This window comes from Garra rufa, chromosome 6 (genome assembly GCF_049309525.1).
Source record: "Garra rufa chromosome 6, GarRuf1.0, whole genome shotgun sequence".
Classification (NCBI taxonomy): domain Eukaryota; kingdom Metazoa; phylum Chordata; class Actinopteri; order Cypriniformes; family Cyprinidae; genus Garra; species Garra rufa.
The window spans coordinates 12,287,922-12,307,223 of record NC_133366.1 but is presented as its reverse complement, the minus strand read 5'-3'; the positions used below and the strand labels follow the sequence as shown (position 1 = coordinate 12,307,223).

Here is a 19,302-nt window from a genome sequence, read left to right as displayed (position 1 = left end):
AAATATTTTTCTTTCACTGTTTGAGTTTCCGCTCGCGGGCATCTTGCCAGTCTAGAGGTGACGATCTCAGAGTGCGAGGATGGATAGCTCCTAAAGCATATTTCCATATAAATGCACGGCTAATTCGTTGTTTTGTCGCAAGTGAAAAACAATATTAAACTTCTAGTTGTAAAAAGAGCCTCATATACGCCTAATATTTCGTCCTATGGAGTCTGACTGACAAGATGGCTGCGAGCGGAAACCCAACCAGTGTAAGTGAGTTGTTCAAAAACTTTCTTTTTAGTAAACTCTGTGTACACAAACAATGTTCTCAATGCTGGAGTTCATGTGTAGAGACCCAGGCGATACTTCGAGCAAAGTGTCATGGTGTGTCGAGCCTTCTTAGTGTTGTAAAAATATCGATTTTGATGCGCTCAAATGTATGCCCCTAGTACTCCCATTCACCGGCCACTGACCACAAAACTAAATCACGGTCAATCTCAAAAAACGGCTCGTTTGTCGTAATTATGCTTTTAGATATAAGTTTGTCTCATTTACAGTAAAAAAAACAGCCCAGGTTGCATTTTGGCAACAGTTATCCTTTAAGACAAAAAGGTTCTTCTATGGCATCGTGAAGCACCTTTGTTTTTAAGAGTGTAGAGTACATTTACACTTTATGTATGAATACAAATAAGATCGTTCTGCATTACATGTGCAGAATATTGTATCAGCATCAGTCCTTTTACCCAAGCTCACCTGACGCCACTATGATTCCAGGGGCCGACTCTCTGCTGGCGATATTTCCGGATGTGTACGGGTTTGCAGATACGTGCAGGTGAAGATGCAGGGAGCAGTACGGCTAGAAGCAACACAAACAATCATCTTGATCAAGCAGGGTCTCAAACTCGGTACGACCCCCAGTGTGTGGCCTCCACTAAACTGTCATTGTGTTTGGGCTGGAATAAAATCCCATTTAAAAAAAGCAAAGGCTTGTGACTTTTCTCCCTCCCCACATTAATTTTGATTGGAATAACCTTTAGTGACACAATTCTCATTATAAGTCTGGAAATGCCAATGGTAAGCACATGTTGCAAGGGTTGTTTAGGGGTTTATTAAAACTTTGACATTTTCTAACAAATAGCTCTGTAATGGATGGTGAAGGCAAGGCCAACAGTGGGACCATTAATTAGTTGAGTTTATCAAAGGGTAATTATTTTTGTTTGCATTTTGGGGGGGTTGCGGAGGCCATCCACCGGGGACGGATAATATCTCCACGGAATGAAATATATGTCTTGTCATCTGAAATGACAAGCAGCACTGATTACGTAGACCTATTCCAGACACCCGTGTCCACAGGAATGCACATTGTGTTGGCATATTATCCACATATTACTTTTTATACTATGGGGTTATTGTGTAAAGTATGAACATATGTTTCTTCAAAGACATTTTTGAAAATAAACTCTCTCAATTTTTCAGTTTTCACACCTTTACTATTTAAATTTTTTTTTTTTTTTTTTTTGCCTTGGTAACTAACTGAAATTAACCAAATTAAATTAAATGAGAATTTCAATATTTAAATTACTGAAAAAGTTAAATTGATATATATACTGTATATATAAACAATATTAAATTTAATTATTTTTAAAGTTAAAAGTGGAGGTGCAAAATTACAGTAAAGGTTAGGTATATATACACATAAATATACATATATATACATACATACAGGAAGATTTCAAATGCATCTCAAACAACATTAATTTAGTATTATTCATGCATTACTACTATAGCATAGCATTTATTAATATTTTGAATAAACTTTTCTATTTTCTATTTTTATTTTTATTTTACTTGTCATTTTGCTATGTGCTTTTATGCTATATACAGTATCTTGTTTAAGTAAAATATAAAAAAAAATAAGCTTTTTTGTCTTGGAAACTAACAAACAAAATTAAATTCAATGAGAATTTAAACATTTAAATTACTGAAAAAGTTAAATGGAATATATATATATATATATATATATATATATATATATATATATATATATATATATATACAATATTAAATAAAAATGTAAAAGTTTACATTCTATTTAAAGTTAAATAGAACAATAAACAATATAAAATTACATTTAATTAAATTCAATTTATTAATTATTCAATTATTTAAGTTAAAGTAGAGGTGCAAAATTACAGAAAAGAAATATATAATATATAAACAATATTAAATTATATATATAATAACAATAATTTAATATTGTTTATATTCATTTAACTTCATTTTATTTTTTTAACTTTAATAAATATTGCAATTATTTCAGTTAGTAGAGGCCAAAGAAAATATTTTACATTTTATTTATTTTATATTTGTTTTATTATATTCAAGAACACTGATCAGAAATGTTTAACTATGTTTAATGACATTGAATAATATAAATGATGTTGACAGAATGTAAACAATATGCAAACAATTTTTGGAATGAAATATCCTATGTATTGTTCTTGCTAATATTTTATATATTAATTAAAAACAAAAATGTCATACCTTTTACATCATTTAACAAAATTAGAGCTTGATTGGAAATGAAACTCAATAAAATCCAATATAATTATTATTATTTTTTTATCTCATCAAATTTCAAGTATGCATGAAGTTTTAGAGGAGAAAAGAAAACTTTATTAGGGGTGAAATTGTTGGTTGTAATGATAAATATTGAAATGTTTTATGATAATTTCACTCTTTGTTCATATAGCAAAAGGATTCATATTCTATCATGAATTTTCTAGATTGAAAGCCTGGGTTAGGCCTAGAACAAAGCAGCTATAAAACAAGCAGAATTTAAAAAGAAGCATAAAATAAATTATGAAGATGTGATAAAAATGTAAATTAAAAAGGCACTTTTAATGTGATGACCTCATAACAAAAGAAAAAAAAGTTACAAATCTCTTCGTTTTAATAAAAATCAACCCCAGGGGCATATAGTAAAGTAGTTTCAAAAGGTAAAATCGAAAAAGCTAGCCATTGTGAAAGTACACAGACCTCATAAAGCTCATGTATGAATGTCAAACATTATATAGCTAGCATTGGACAAGTCTCTTGTTTTATCGCACATGTCCACTCACCAGCATGCAATGGATTCTGTTTCCTCTGAGATCGGCCGAGGGAGCCTGCAGGAGCCTCCAGTCGCGGCCTTTGTTATAGGTTATGTATGTCTTCACCTCATTATTTAGCTTCTTATTGGCCAAGAACATGCCTTTTATTCCTGCCACCTAGGGATGGGAACATAAACAAAGTAAGATAATGAGAAAGAGATAAATCACTAATAATCACTTTCCTAAAGTTACACCATATAGAAAGAAAGTAAAAAAGCCTGTGATGCATTTATTACTTCGTGTCCCTGAAGCACAACAGAAGTTTTTTTTTAAAACCCGGCCAAGTGAACTTCTAAAAAGCTCTGTACATATAGCAGTTCCTGGTAAGATCTATCTATTGGAGTGGAATGGGTGTATGTAAGAGAAGATAATACATGTCCGTCTTGAACAGAAGTGACATCTCTTCAGGGCCAGGAAGCACTAGAGAGGAGACGAGGCAGCCCAGGATGGGCCTCGGAGGGCACTGACTATTCAATAATTGACGAATATTTCAATCTAGCCGATGGCTGAGATTTTAGCATATGTTACATGGAGGTGGCGACCTCAATCAAGTCACTGGACTCTTCAGCCTATCCGAGGGCCAAATGTGATTTTATGGGGGTTGCTATCATCAACAGCTTAATTATTTGATCAGGAGATAGCTTGACACCTGCTGGCCTCTGTTGCAATGCGCGGCTGCACGCGCCGTTCCATCCAGACGTTTATGAATAGAGATCTGGGGGATTCTTCAAAAGACGAGCCATCGAAACCTAAACCCTAATCACTGGCTTCAGTTCGGCAGTGCCTTTGTATGTCGGCAGCGCTATCACACCAATTTGTAGCACTATGAAAACTTGTGAACTAAAAGCACTCCAAAGCCCTACCTGATATCAAATTGCACACTAATTTTCGGATGCAGGTATTTGGAAGAACACTGATGAGAGTTAAACGCTGAAAAGGTCAACCAATAGGAGATCAGGGATAGGACATTTTAGGAAGGTTTTGTTCAGACTGGTTGAAAAATTGCTTTTTAGACATACAGTTGAAGTCAAAAGTACATACACCTTGCAGAATCTGCAAAATCTAAACTATTTTAGCAAAATAAGAGGGATTATACAAAATGCATGTCATTTTTTTTATTTAGTACTGACCTAAAAAATATATATATATATATATATTTCACATAAAAGACATTACATATAGTCCACAATAAAAAATAATTGTTACATTTATAAAAATTCACATACACTTGATTCTTAAAACTGTGTTGTTACCAAAATGATCCACAGCTGTGTTTTAAAAAAAATAATAAACAGTTAAACTGCTGTTCTTCAGAAAAAGAACCAAATTCGTTAGTTTTCAGCATTTTTTTTTGTGTGTGTATTATATCCTTTCCAACAATGACTATAATTTTGAGATCCATCTTTTCACACTGAGGACAACTGAGGGACTCTTACGCAACTATTACAGAAGGTTCAAACGCTCACTGATGCGCCAGAAGGAAACATGATGCATTAAGAGCCAGGGGTTGAAAACTGTTGGAATTTGAAGATCAGGGTAAATTTGACTAAATTTGTCTTCTGGAGAACCTGTAAGTATCTTCCGTAGCTTCTGAAGGGCAGTACTAAAATAAAAAAATATGATATTTAGGTGAAAAATCTACACATCCTCATTCCGTTCAAAAGTTTACACCCTTGGGTCTTAATGCATCATTTTTCCTTCTGAAGCATCAGTGAGCGTTTGGACATTCTGCAATAGTTGCATATGAGTCCCTCAGTTATATTCAGTGTGAAAAGATGGATCTAAAAATCATACAGTCCTTGTTGTTTGAAAAACTTTTTTGAAAAACAGCGGGCAGTTTAACTGTTCAGGACAAACAAGGGACTATGACCAGCTCTCTGTCTGCCGCTGACCACTTGGTCGTTACTTTAAAAAACAAAAATGTACATTTAACGAACAAAAAATGCTCCAAACATTTTTCTAAATTAACTTAAAATAAAGTAACAAGATATAATTACTTTGCCATTTCATACAAAACTGAACTATTTTAATATCTGAAACAGTATACATAAACATAAACATAAACAGTAAATATAAAACACAGCTGTGGATCATTCAGGTAACAACACAGTATTAAGAATAAAGTGTATGTAATCTTTTGAACAGGGTCATTTTCATAAATTCAACTATTATTTTCTCTTGTGGGCTATGGAAATGTCTTTTATGTAAAATATCTTATTCAGGACAGCACTAAATATAAAAAAAACATGCATTTTGTGCATTTTGTATGATCCCTCTTATTTAGGTAAAATAACTGACATTTTGCATGTAAACTTTTGGCTTCAACTGTATATTTACTCATATGATCCTCTAATATGCTGATATAAAACATTATAATGTTAATTGAAATACTGAGGAAACAGGTGTTGCATATAAAATTTGTTATCATCGTTAACACTGTGTCCATGTTTTCCCCCTTTAGCGATAGATTTAGATGAACAGAGAGTATTCTGGGTTCCTAACTGCTCCTTGTTTAGATAACCTACTGATAGTCACATAATGAATACCTTAATTAATTAGCACTGCTATTAAATCAATTAGCACTACAGTCGATTAGCATTAATTACTACATTCAATCTGATCATGCTTTTAATATCCAGAGAAATGTGAACATGAAGCACTGATATTGAATCAGCATGCATGAGTGCAGTGTGGAAAATAAATGACGCTGTTGTTGTTTTAGAGAGGTACCTCATACAGATCTATCATGACATTTCCCTCTGGTCCCATACTGCTCATGACGTTCTCCAAAGCCAGCGTGTAGTAAATGCCTCCGGCCTCTGACACATACAGGTTGTAAGTGTCATTCTGGTTCCACTCTTGAACTGCCGCCACGACCCGGTTCTCATCTGTACTGATCACATGCAGATCCTGGGGAAAAAAAGAAAAGACATTTCATAAAAGACATCGCTGTGATTTATTGTGACAAAAGAATATTCTGCCTCTGGCATTATCCAAATGTTGGTATAAACATGTCAATAAAGAAGTCTATAAAACTGACAGGGAACATTTCATAATAGTGGGTTATAATTTATGCATTTGGTTGACTGGTGCAGCCCAGCATAGCAGCATGACTTCAGCTTTGTAGAAGAAATTATTTGAAAATCATGAATATACTGTATTTTTTATCAAATAAATGCAGTAAATTGAGTATATAAGATAATTTCAAAAACATTGTAACAATCTCTGGAAAAATAAAACATGCCAATATTCTAAAATATAACATTGAAAAGTGTATAAATCACTTGTTTTTCTAAAGAAACATTGTCCAACAGCGACATCAGCAGGTAAAGTTACAGCGGGAGTCCGTGTCTCTCTTGCCTCCCCTGAGCCCATTGAGTTTTAACAGGCCCCTTAAAGCGTGCGGTGAGTTTGGTGGGGGGTAATTGAGAATGAATGGGGAAAGTCACTTGAGTGGAGACAATGCTTCTATCACGATTTGATTGGATATGCCTGGTTTTGATCCGCTGTGATTGGTTCATACCAATAATCCCGCCTCTTGTCACATTCGTGAATCAGTCTGAATGAACAATATGCATTAATGGGAAGACTAATTGTTTCAAGGAAGTAAACTCATACACTTAAATATAAGCACTTTGTTACATCAAAATAAGACTTAAAATGGCATGAAAAGATGATCTGTGGGAGTTTTTAGTGAGTGCGGGACACAAACTAATAATTATTACAGTAATAATAATTATTTTATTTTATTGACAAATTATTATAGGTTGTCATGTATTTTTTTCATTCAACCAGGTAACATTGTAACATTTCACTTCCTTTCTTTTGAGGTAAACAACGAAAAACAAGTAATGCCGTGAGTGTGGCTTGAGGAAGTTACGTCGCCTGCGTCTGCACGGTTTATGCTAAATGGGTTTAGACTAGAAGGGATACAGCTCTGGCTACTGGGCATGTGCACATCAATCTAACGTTATATAATTTTGTTTCGTCGCGTTTTCGTCAATGAAAATAAAGAGGCATTTTAGCATAGATTTTATTTTGTAAACCACATTTAGTCTCGTTTTTATTCGTCAACGATATTGCATTATACATTTAATTATAGTCATCGTCACATGACCAGCATTTACGTTTCGTCTCATCCAAGCGGCAACCTCCCGCTCTCTCTATTGAAACCAACACGGAAGTGACTTAAACTGCAATTCATCTCCTGGCCGCTAGAGACTGGCTGCAAAAGGGAGTCAATCCCATTGACTCCCCATGTTAAAATGCCCAACTTTACAGCAGAAAAAAAGTATGTTTAGAGCCTGGTTACAAAAAGTGGTTTTGGTCTATATAGCTAGTTTTGCCCTTCATGTCAACTGTGAGGGGGGTGAATTTTTTTTTATAACTCATCCGTTTAAGTTATATTAAGCCTTAAAGTTCTGCATAATTAAGGGCGTGGCCACTTGAGTGACAGGGGGATTGCCACTGCTGTCAACGCTGTCTCGCTAAAAATTCATCTTTATTCATCAATCTTTGCGTCTGTGACCACTATTTACAGAGCTTTGATGATCTACGATCCAACTTCAAAAATAGTTAAAAGTTAACAAAGTATATTGTTTAAATTGTTTATTTTGGAACAAATGTAAACTGCTTGAAAACACTAACTTGATGTGATTCATACTTGGCTTTAATAAAAATAATATTAATTACAAATTTTTCTGATATATGATATTATCACTACTGTTCTACAAGCATTTCCTTTCATCTTGCAGCCTGTATCTATATTTATTATTGATTTGTCAATAAAATTGAAGTCATTAAACTTCAATTGCCTTTTATTCTCTAGATGAGCCGACTGCATTCTCCAGTGTGGTTCATAACTGAGCTATTCAAATGATTTAACAACTCTATTCAGTCTTTTCCGTCATCCAAAAGAAAAAGTAGGCCGAACTCCAAACAACTTAAGTGCCTTTTAATATTCAAAACATCAAAACACCTTTACCCTTCTCATTTGCATATATCAGAGGAAGATCACTTTAACCTTTAATGTGATTTTTGCCTCTAATCAAGTGAGATTGAATATGAATGTTGTTGCCGGGATGGCTGGGGACAGCTGGAGAGCAGTGGCGGTTTCACCCCACTGAGCTGAATCCGATTAATAATCAGTATCAGACCCTACTCTCACCTGCCTTGTTTCGCTCAGAGCTCCGGCGTACAGCAAATATTCTTATTAGCCTTAAATTGAGCCTGTCAGTTGGGCGAATGCAACAAAACCACATGCTGGCAGTTTGCGAATTTCATCTACCCCAGACCGCGCGAGGGTTGCTGGGTGTGTGCTTAACGGAGCGCCGAGAGCTTGATTGAATAAAACATGTTTAATTGTCATGTGAGCGCAGCAGATTTTAAGCTTTGAATAATAACACAGCATCCTGAGAGGCGAGGGACCGCGGTAGCATCTGCGTCTCTGAATTCACTCACTCAGAAGTAAGAGCCTGCCAGATGCCAGGGAGAAAAAATTGGATTTTGTAAAGGTTTGAAGCTTCAAAGGCTAACATCGAGGGACATGATGATCTGGGTCTGAAATAGCAATGTCTGTTTACCCTGTCACAACGTGGCAGATTCTGACTTCGTGTCGAGCAAGTGTGAATGAGCTAGCCTACCTTTGGAAGGGTGTATTCGGGAAGCTTCATGGGTGTAAACACATCTCGCCTGGATGACACGTAGTAGATTGGCCGACCAGCGGTTGACACCTTGGGTAATGGAGGACAAAGACACTTTGGAAAGAAGTCACATTTTGAGTTCTACTATTGGTCACATATTAGGACTCACATTACGCACTGCGATATGATCAGCGCAATTCAATCACGTTATCATAATTGAATCGCCGTTTAAACTGTCCCAAATGCACCACACAGACTGAATATGTAGGATTAGTTTCTATTTCTGCTTTAATTTGCCCCAATAAGGCACCTTATAGACCCTGTTTATTCCAGGAATTAAGATTAAATGGATAGTTCACCCAGAAATGAAAATGCATTAATCAGTCATTAATTACTCACCCAAGACTGTTCATCTTCAGAACACAAATTAAGACATTTTTAATGAAATCCAAGACCTTTCTGACCCTGCATAGACAGCAACCCAACTGACGTTCAAGGTCCAGAAAGGTAGTAACATATTGTTAAAATATGTTACTTGTAACAAGTCCTTGTTTTTGTTTCCTTTGCGCACAAAAAGTATTCTCGTAGCTTCATAACATTACAGCTGAAGCACTGATGGTGGTTCACACATGGACTATTTTAACCGTGTCCTTACTACCTTTCTGGGCCTTAAACGTGTCAGTTGTGTTGCTGTCTATGCAAGGTCAAAAAGTTCTCGGATTTCATCAATAATATCTTAATTTGAGTTCCAAAGATAAACGAAGGTCTTAAAATGACATTAGGGTGAGTAACTTATAACAGAATTTTCATTTTTGGGTAAACTATCCCTTTAAGGCTGGAATAGATTTTAAAACACAAGGCATCATACACTTGCGAAAGTTTGGAAAACCCTTGCAGAATCTGTAACAATGTGAAAAAATTTACCAGAATAAGAAGGATCATACAAAATGCATGTTATTTTTTATTTAGTACTGTCCTGAGTAAGATATTTTTCATAAAACATGTTTACACATAGTCCACAAGACTAAGTTCTGAGCACTGCTCTTTAGAAAAATCCTCCAGGTCCTGCAGATTCTTTTGGTTTACAGCATCTTTGAAATATTTGAACCCTTTCCAGCAGTGACTGTATGATTTTGAGATCCATCTTTTCACACTGAGGACAATTGAGGGAGCTATTTAAAAAGGTTCTAACTTTCACTGATGCTCCAGAAGCAAACACGATGCATAAACTTTTGGAATTTGAAGATCAAGGTAAATGGTGCTTAATTTGTCTTCCGGAAAACATGCAAATGACTCCCGTTGCTTCCAAAAGGGCAGTACTAAATGGAAAAAAAATAATACTTCAACAAAATAAGAAAAATTTGGACATCGTCATCCTGTTCAAAAGTTTTTACCCCCCGGTTCTTAATGCATCGTTTTTTACTTCTGGAGCGTCTGTGAATGTTTAAAACTTTTTTAATAGTTGTGTTTGAGTCCCTCAATTGTCCGCAGTGTAAAAAGAGGGATTTGGGACCTGGAGGATTTTTCTGAAGAACAGAAGTTTAACTGCTCAGTTTAACTGTTCAGAACAAACAAGGGACTCACAACCATCACAAAACAAACAAACAAACAAACAAACAAACAAACAAACAAAAAAACATCGTAGATCATCCAAGTAACCACACACAGTATTAAGAACCAAGGGTTCCCAAACTTTTGAAGGGGGTTATTTTAATAATTTCAGATATTTTTTTGTCTTGTGGACTTTATGTAAACATATTTTATGTAAACTATCTTACCCAGGACAGTGCTAAATAAAAAATAAAAAAAAAAACATGTATTTTGTATAATCTCTCTTATTTTGTTAAAATTATTCGCATTTTCACAGATTCTGCAAGGGGTTCCCAAACTATTGCATGCCACTGCAGTTACAGAGAGAAAAAATGGCCATCATACACTAAACAACTGAGGATCAGAAAATACCAAACTTGTATATCTTTCTGAACACAACAGTCAGCTGAAATAATAGTCTGAAGTAAAAAAAAAAAAAAAAAAAAAAATCAAATCTGCAGACTGGCTCTGATTTTAGGCATTGAGCGCTAACTTCTACAGACTGTAAATCGATGCAAAAAACTGAAAAAGTCATGTAGTGTATTCCAGCTGTTTTTAAAATAAACTTGCTGGTTGTTTGTGCTTTTAAAAGAGAACGAATGTTATGTTATCTGAATGTTATTTAATAAAGGTACTTGACTGTAAGACTGTACTTGACGATAATAAAACTGAAAGAAAAATCATGTTTGCACTCAAATTAAAATTCAAGGATATATTTAAGTATAATGAATTCAAGTATAACCGAATGCTTAAATATTGATACAAGAATTTAAAATGCTAGTGCAACATTATAAGAAAAAATTATTATTGCCACAGCTATACTAGTCAAATGTTTGCCCTCTATAAATGATAATAATAACTTACCTGGACAAACACATACTCATCCTGGACCACCAGTGAGTTGGGGTCAATGTACCCAGGAAAAGGTTTACCCTTGTTGGCATCTGTGCAGTTCTGAAGCTTGCACGTGACATAAAGAGCCTCTGCAACAAACACAGGACAAACGACAGAAAAAGATGAAGGTGCATTCGATTTTCAGCCAGACAGATGATAATAACCGAAAGTACTACATTAAGTAATTATACTATTACTTTAATGGTTTCTCTTTTAGTATTTGTATGTGATTTTTCAAGTACCAATAAAACAAAAATACATTAGACTTTGTACCGATTTATTTTAATGTTCGATTACTTGTAATTATTTGTGAAACTGACAAGCAATTCCAGTTAAAACTGTCTTAAAGTACCCACGCCATTTTTTCCCTAGTAGATAACCACAGTTGCCACACTGCAAAAAAATACTTTTCTTACTTAGATTTTTTGTCTTGTTTTCAGCCAAAATATCAAAAAATTCTTAAATCAAATAGGATTTTCAAGACGAGTAAAAATTATTGTCTTGTTTTCAAAAAAAAAAAACAAGTCAAAATTAAGTGCGTTTTTGCTTGAAACAAAGAAGAGGGTAAGAAAAATAATCTTGTTTTCTGGTTGAAAATAAGATTTTTTTTTGCTTACCCTATTGGCAGATTATTTTGCTTGTTCTAAGCAAAAACTCACTTAATTTTGACTTAGAAATAAGAACAAGAAATTTTTTTTTTTACTTGTCTAGAAAATCCTTCTTGATTTAAGAATTTTTAGATATTTTGGCTGGAAACAAGACAAAAAAAATCTAAGTAAGCAAAGTATTTTTTGCAGTGTGGCAATTGTGGTTACACTGTAAAAAAAAAAAAAAAAAAAAAAAAAAAAAAAAAAGGCCGTAAAATTTACGGTAAAAAACTGGCAGCTGTGGTTACCAGAATTTTCCAGTAAAAAATACGGTAGCAATGTTTTACATTTTACAGTTTTCACTTAAATTTACAGGTAAATACCATAATTTCATTGATATAATGGTAGTGTACCAACTCTTTGAAATACTGAAATCTGTTTTGTACCTTTGTAATACACTGATAACCACCAAAAGAAGGTGGTGATGACAACATCATCACATGATGAACCAAAGCCCATCACAAGGAGATTTTAACACACATAATGCAAAAACATTAATTTAACAACATTAGATGTAACATACACCCCTAATGTACAAAACTGCCAAGAAAAACTAAGAAGAAAAAGTCATTTAAACAAAAAAAAAAAAAACATCAAATAAAAAATGAAAAACAGGAAATTCTGGGAATGTCAATTTACGGTTATTCACTGTAAATTTTACGTTCTTTTTCATTTCCAAAAACGGTATACTCCCGTAAAATTACATGCACAGTTTTTCACCGTATATAGAAGGGGAACTTACCGTTAACCATTTCACAGGTTTTTACCGTAGCATTTTTACAGTTTATTACCGTTAAATTCACAGTCATTTTTTACAGTACTAGGGAAAAAATGTGTGGGTACTTTAAGACAGTTTTACCAGGAATTGCTTGTCAATTTCACACATCTTCCTAATTGCCCTTGTATATTACATTCAAATGGTCTAAAAACCTCACATACAGTAAAACTGACACATGTAGCTTCTCCCTCTGGCCGTCAATCAACAGAAATATAAGCTAAACAAACAAAAGACAAACTCAATTTGTGCAGTATGTTTCTTCATTAATGTTAATTACTGACGACAAATACGGAAAGATGGATTTGCTGGTGCGGAACTCTCCATTTTGCATTTTAATGTGAAGCCTATTTTAAACCCTGCAAGTGTTGCCCTGTGCAGTGTTTGAATTATTGCTTCTTGCAATGTAATCAAAGCACGTCCATGGACGCCATTCAGACTTACGGGTTTCTGAGATGCTGGTCTCAAGGTGAATCAGGCCCGGCTCTTTATCAAGGCCCATTTTAGACCTGGAGAGCCCAAAGGAAATAAAAAACAGTGTTTTATAAAATGAGCTTTGGAAAACGAAAATCCTTTGTGTTTTCCATACAACAACAGATGGGTCAAAATAAGGGCATTGGCTTTTTTTGTGCGCCGGCTAAAAGATCCATGTTAGCCTCCCGAAGGAGCAATGCGGGTTAAGTCGAGAAAGTACCATCAGAACAGCCTATCCTGTTAAGCCTCAGTTTCCATCTCCATCTATCTGTGCTTTCTGACAGAAGCAAGGAGCATATCCTGACATCATTAAAAGTAAGCCCTTCTCATTTGCTTCCCAAGAACACCCACAGGCAGCGCACACAGCTCTCTCGCTCTTTTTAGTGTGGAAAAAAAATCATTGTAGCATGAAATATTTATTCGAGACTGAAAAATCAGAGAGAGCTGCTCCAAAGAGGAACACACAAAGGTAGAAGCAGACTATCTCAAGACTTTATCATGACACTTATTGGAAGTATTGACGCTTTCACAAATATAGCATCCCATGGCGTGCTCTGGGATCGGCTTTAATATTTTAAAGGCAGAGTGGCGAATTCAATAAACAGTTACACCGCTTTTGCGCACTGTATTCTGAGTTGTAACCCCTACAATCCAGAGTGAAGAGGTGTACTTTGCTAAAGTGATACTTAATGGGAGCTGACTGAATAAATCCCCACTTATCACAAAACTACCTAAATAAATAAATGGACAGACATGAGATTGAGTTTAAATTGATTAACTGTATATTATCTTACAGCTTGCACTAAGAAAAATGGACCAACGTACGAACAATTATCTGAGAAGGACAAGATGTACACTGCAACAATATTACAGTAATAAAAATACTGAACTCCACTAAGGACATTTTCATTACAATAAATAACTAAGACGCATGCTGGAACCATTTGTGCTGGAGTCTGTGGCGCTATACAAGAAGTATGATGATGATAAATTGAATGAAAACTGAAATGTCCGACAATATGTGACCCTGGACCACAAAACCAGTCATAAGTAGCACGGGTGTATTTGTAGCAATAGCCAATTGTATGGGTCAAAATGATTAATTTTTATAATTTATAATTAAAGTAAAGATGATTCATGAAGATATTTTGTAAATGTCCTACCATAAATACATCAAAACTTAATTTTCGATCAGCTAAGAACTTAATTTAGACCATTTTCTCACAATTTTTCTTTTCTTAGATTCCAGATTTTCAAAAACTTGTATCTCGGCCAAATATTGTCCTATCCTAACAAACCATACATCAAATTTATTTATTTTTTAAAATGACCCTTATGACTGGTTTTGTGGTGGACCACAATATATGTGGTCCACCACAATATGGTTATTGATATATGGTTTGTTAGGATAGGACAATATTTGGCCGAGATACATCTATTTGAAAATCTGGAATCTGAGGGTGCAAAAAAATCAAAATACTGAGAAAATCACCTTTAAAGTTGTCCAAATTAAGTTCTTAATAATGCATATTACTAATCAAAAATTACATTTTGATATATTTATAGTAGGAATTTTACAAAAAATCTTCATGGAACATGATCTTTACTTAATTTCTTAATAATTTTTGGCATAAAAGAAAAATCAATCATTTTGACCCATATCATGTATTTTTGGCTATTGCTACAAATATACCCCAGCGACTTAAGACTGGTTTTGTGGTCCAGGGTCACATATATGGTGCAACTGACCAATCAGAATCAAGTATTCCAAAAAGGCATATTATCAGCAGTCTTGGTTGCAGAAGTACTTTTTCCATTAATTTATCCCATAAAGATTTTTAAAGTCATGGTTAAAGAGAAATAGGCCCTGAAGCAAACTAACCAGCTACGAAGTGAATCACATTACAAATTTGAAGCCAAGAAGTATTTGAAAACTCAACAAAATGAGTAAAAGAACTACCCAAGACTCATTGTAGATGATGTAGTCAAAAAAAAAATAAAATAATAATAAAAAAAAAATGGAGAAATATAAAACTATTGATTTGAATATGTTGATTATATGTGATGCGATCTGGGAAAACTCGTTCAGGAAATAATGTTTCAGGAAATACGAAAAATAGGTCGAATGTCAATTTTTTGTCAAAATTAGGCTTTCATTAAACTATTATTCTATAACATCTTGTTTATCAACTCTGAAAATATCTTGGCAAAATTGACTTGTTTAGTGAAGAAATGCGATTTATTGTGCAAAGCAGAAATGACTTACTTTAAACCTGTTAAACCTCTGAAAATTCCATTCCTGAAAATTATAGCTAGTATCAGACAACTTAAGATACTTAAGATATTGAAAAAAACAATTTTGGTAGGGCTTGAACAGCTTTACCAGCTTCCATATGGTATCAAAACCTAAAAAAGGTGAACGTTTCACCATGTGTTGGGTTTTCCAAGATTGCATTACATATATGTTATGCTTAAGGCAAAATATGCATATTATGCACTCAAGTATTTTGAGTGCATAATAGTTTATATCATTCACAGCACTAAAGAGTTATTTTGATGCAATTATTGTGATTCATTAAGATTCATTTTGTTAATAAAACCTATGACAAAAAATGTTCATTGACAAACTTTTTTACCATGACTAAAACAAGACAATGATGAGGCATAAAAGACATGATGATGATAAAAGACAAGACAAAAAAAAATAATAAATAAATAAATAAAAACTAAACCCAAACTTATTTTCGTCTGAAAAAAAAAAAAAAAACATTCTGACTACATCGCTCTACCACAAGAGCTTTCATGTGTGCGGTTGCCAGATATCAGAAGTTAAAATCCCCAAATCAGGGCTTTTCTTTTAAAAGCATACATTTTTGGCAGTGGCTATTTGCACTAAGTGTAAATACTGATAGAAGCTATTTACACTAAGTTAAAATAGCATATTTTTAACGATAGATGCTAGTTACACTAAGTGCAAATAGCTATACAGTCGTGGCCAAAAGTTTTGCGAATTACATAAATATTGGAAATTGGAAAAGTTGCTGCTTAAGTTTTTATAATAGCAATTTGCATATACTCCAGAATGTTATGAAGAGTGATCAGATGAATTGCATAGTCCTTTTTTGCCATGAAAATTAACTTAATCCCGAAAAAAACTTTCCACTGCATTGTTAAGAAGGCTTCAGGGCATCCAAGAAAGTCCAGCAAGGGCCAGGATGGTCTCCTAAAGAGGATTCAGCTGCGGGATCGGAGTGCCACCAGTGCAGAGCTTGCTCAGGAATGGCAGCAGGCAGGTGTGAGCGCATCTGCACGCACAGTGAGGCCAAGACTTTTGGAAGATGGCCTGGTGTCAAGAAGGGCAGCAAAGAAGCCACTTCTCTCCAAAAAAAAAAAAAAAACATCAGGGACAGATCGATCTTCTGCAAAAAGTATGGCAAATGGACTGCTGAGGACTGGGGCAAAGTCATATTCTCCGATGAAGCCTCTTTCCGATTGTTTGGGGCATCTGGAAAAAGGCTTGTCCGGAGAAGAAAAGGTGAGCGCTACCATCAGTCCTTTGTCATGCCAACAGTAAAGCATCCTGAGTCCATTCATGTGTGAGGTTGCTTCTCATCCAAGAGAGTGGGCTCACTCACAATTTTGCCCAAAAACAAAGCCATGAATAAAGAATGGTACCAAAACACCCTCCAACAGCAACTTCTTCCAACAATCCAACAACAGTTTGGTGAAGAACAATGCATTTTCCAGCACGATGGAGCACTGTGCCATAAGGCAAAAGTGATAACTAAGTGGCTTGGGGACCAAAACGTTGATATTTTGGGTCCATGGCCTGGAAACTCCCCAAATCTTAAAACTTGTGGTCAACCCTCAAGAGGCGGGTGGACAAACAAAAACCCACTAATTCTGACAAACTCCAAGAAGTGATTATGAAAGAATGGGTTGCTATCAGTCAGGATTTGGCCCAGAAGTTGATTGAGAGCATGCCCAGTCGAATTGCAGAGGTCCTGAAAAAGAAGGGCCAACACTGCAAATACTGACTCTTTGCATAAATGTCATGTAATTGTCGATAAACGCCTTTGAAACGTATGAAGTGCTTGTAATTATATTTCAGTACATCACAGAAACAACTGAAACAAAGATCTAAAAGCAGTTGAGCAGCAAACTTTGTGAAAACTAATATTTGGGTCATTCTCAAAACTTTTGGCCACGACTGTAGGTTCTATTTACACTATGTTAAAATAGCAGGATTTTATTTATAATACTTATTGCAAATAGACACAATTATCTGCACCTCAGTATTGTAGTACATTAAAAAAAAAAAAAAACAGTATGCAGTAATTACATACTGAGTGTAAATTATAGTTTTAATTCACTTTATTAAATGGCACTGCCTTATTAGGACAATAAGCCCTCCCTACATCTACCATATCCTTATACATATACTTTATTTTCCACTTTTCAATTATGTCCTATTCATTTTTATGGAAAATAAATGCCTTTCCGATATGATATGAGATTTGAAAAGGGAGAAACCAGGAACCTGGATCGAACCAGGATTGGTGAAAACAGTGAAACACACAAGGATTTATCCTCTGCACCACTGGAGCCAACAATTTACAGTCATCTTTTGTAGTGTTGACTATCCCAATCACACATTGGTGGGTGGAGTTACTGTAGTGTAAATAGTCTCTGCCAACAAGGCTTAGTGTAAATAGACACTCTGTAAATTTTTTGCCCGTTGTTTTGCTTATTTTTTGCAATCTGGCAACCTTGAAATTACTATTAGAAATTTCACTGTTAAATTTTTTTTTTTTTACCAGTTTTCAAAATGTAGACAGAGAACGTACATATCTAAGTCTTTGATGTCATTTATATATAAATAGTCTATGATAAATCAGTACACTAGATGAGGTCAAATGAATCAAGTGAGTCCACATTCTATTGATTTGTGCTTATTGGAGAAAGTACAATACCTGAAGTGTAAAAATACATTTCTCAAAAGACAAGAATCGTGCAATTATTATTTTCCCAGCATAGTTAACCCAGAGCAAACAAGAAAAGCATTATAATCTAATATGCAATGCGGGCATATAATGTATAACAGCATTTAGTTTTACCTGACTTACACCCAAGATTATTACTTACCCCCTTATTCACAAGAAAAGTTCAATTTGAAAGAATATTGTTAAGGTTTCTATTTCAGATCAATTGCGAAGATGAAGGTAAAGGAGTTCTGACCCGTTCACTTCCACCAGGACTTTAAATCTGTGCGGGTATTAGGCCAGAAATGAACCGCATCAGATCCGAGCTGCTTTTGAAGCGCTGACAGATACAAAAGTCCATTTCATCCATTCAAAGCTCCATTTTTTCAGTCACCTCATATACTGGCTGCGACTATGGCGGTGTATCTCATCAAAAGGGACAATCTAATTTCACATAGTCAATAGCTACACATTTGTAAGGGGTTATATGTCTCATCTCACTTCAGATAATAAGACTCCATATGTGAGAGTTCATAGAGGGGAACTTGTGAGGATAGATCATTACCAGCCTAAAAATAACGGTACTCCAGGCTGACTCTCTGATGTCTTTTGCTCTGTCCCACTTTGATGCCGCTTATGCAAAAATCTCACATTAAAATGTCCTCAAAAAATAAAACCCCGGTGCTAAACGACTAGAATTTGGATGGTAAAAGACAGACATGATCAATGAAAAACTGACCAACCAGTTGAGAGTTTAAATTGTATTGTGCATGCCACAAATTGAATGCAAGGTGACTCATTGATTCTTGAGACTTGAAACAAAACTTTTTCCCTTTAAACTTTTACCTGTTTTTAGTTGCGTAGAGACAATGAAAATTCAGTTTCTTAACACATATGCATTTATTTACCATTTTAATTGAATTTGACAAATTAATATACCACTTAAAATACTTCATATAAAAATACATAGTTTTTATGATATTTTAAAATACTAGTATTTAATATAATAAAATGCGTAGAATTCTTACATAACTATAGCTTTTTATGCATATTTTATATATGCATATTTTTACATAATTATGCAACATTTTTTCAGTGTCACAATGGATATGGATATGTCAAGTTTGGATGAAAACACATGGGTCAAAGACGTTAAGATGTCCA

At 34.6% G+C, this 19,302-nt stretch overlaps 1 protein-coding gene across 1 annotated transcript in view; it reads right to left on the bottom strand.

Annotated features, from left to right (window-relative positions):
* Positions 1 to 19,302, bottom strand: part of sorcs1 (sortilin-related VPS10 domain containing receptor 1) — a 253,063-nt gene that overhangs the window by 53,358 nt on the left and 180,403 nt on the right. The window contains exons 6-11 of the mRNA XM_073842166.1: positions 13,127 to 13,191; positions 11,231 to 11,349; positions 8,777 to 8,866; positions 5,865 to 6,044; positions 3,105 to 3,251; positions 736 to 838 (exon numbers count right to left, since the gene is read on the bottom strand). Coding sequence (XP_073698267.1) covers positions 736 to 838; positions 3,105 to 3,251; positions 5,865 to 6,044; positions 8,777 to 8,866; positions 11,231 to 11,349; positions 13,127 to 13,191 — 704 coding nt within the window. The remainder of the gene's footprint in view (positions 1 to 735; positions 839 to 3,104; positions 3,252 to 5,864; positions 6,045 to 8,776; positions 8,867 to 11,230; positions 11,350 to 13,126; positions 13,192 to 19,302) is intronic.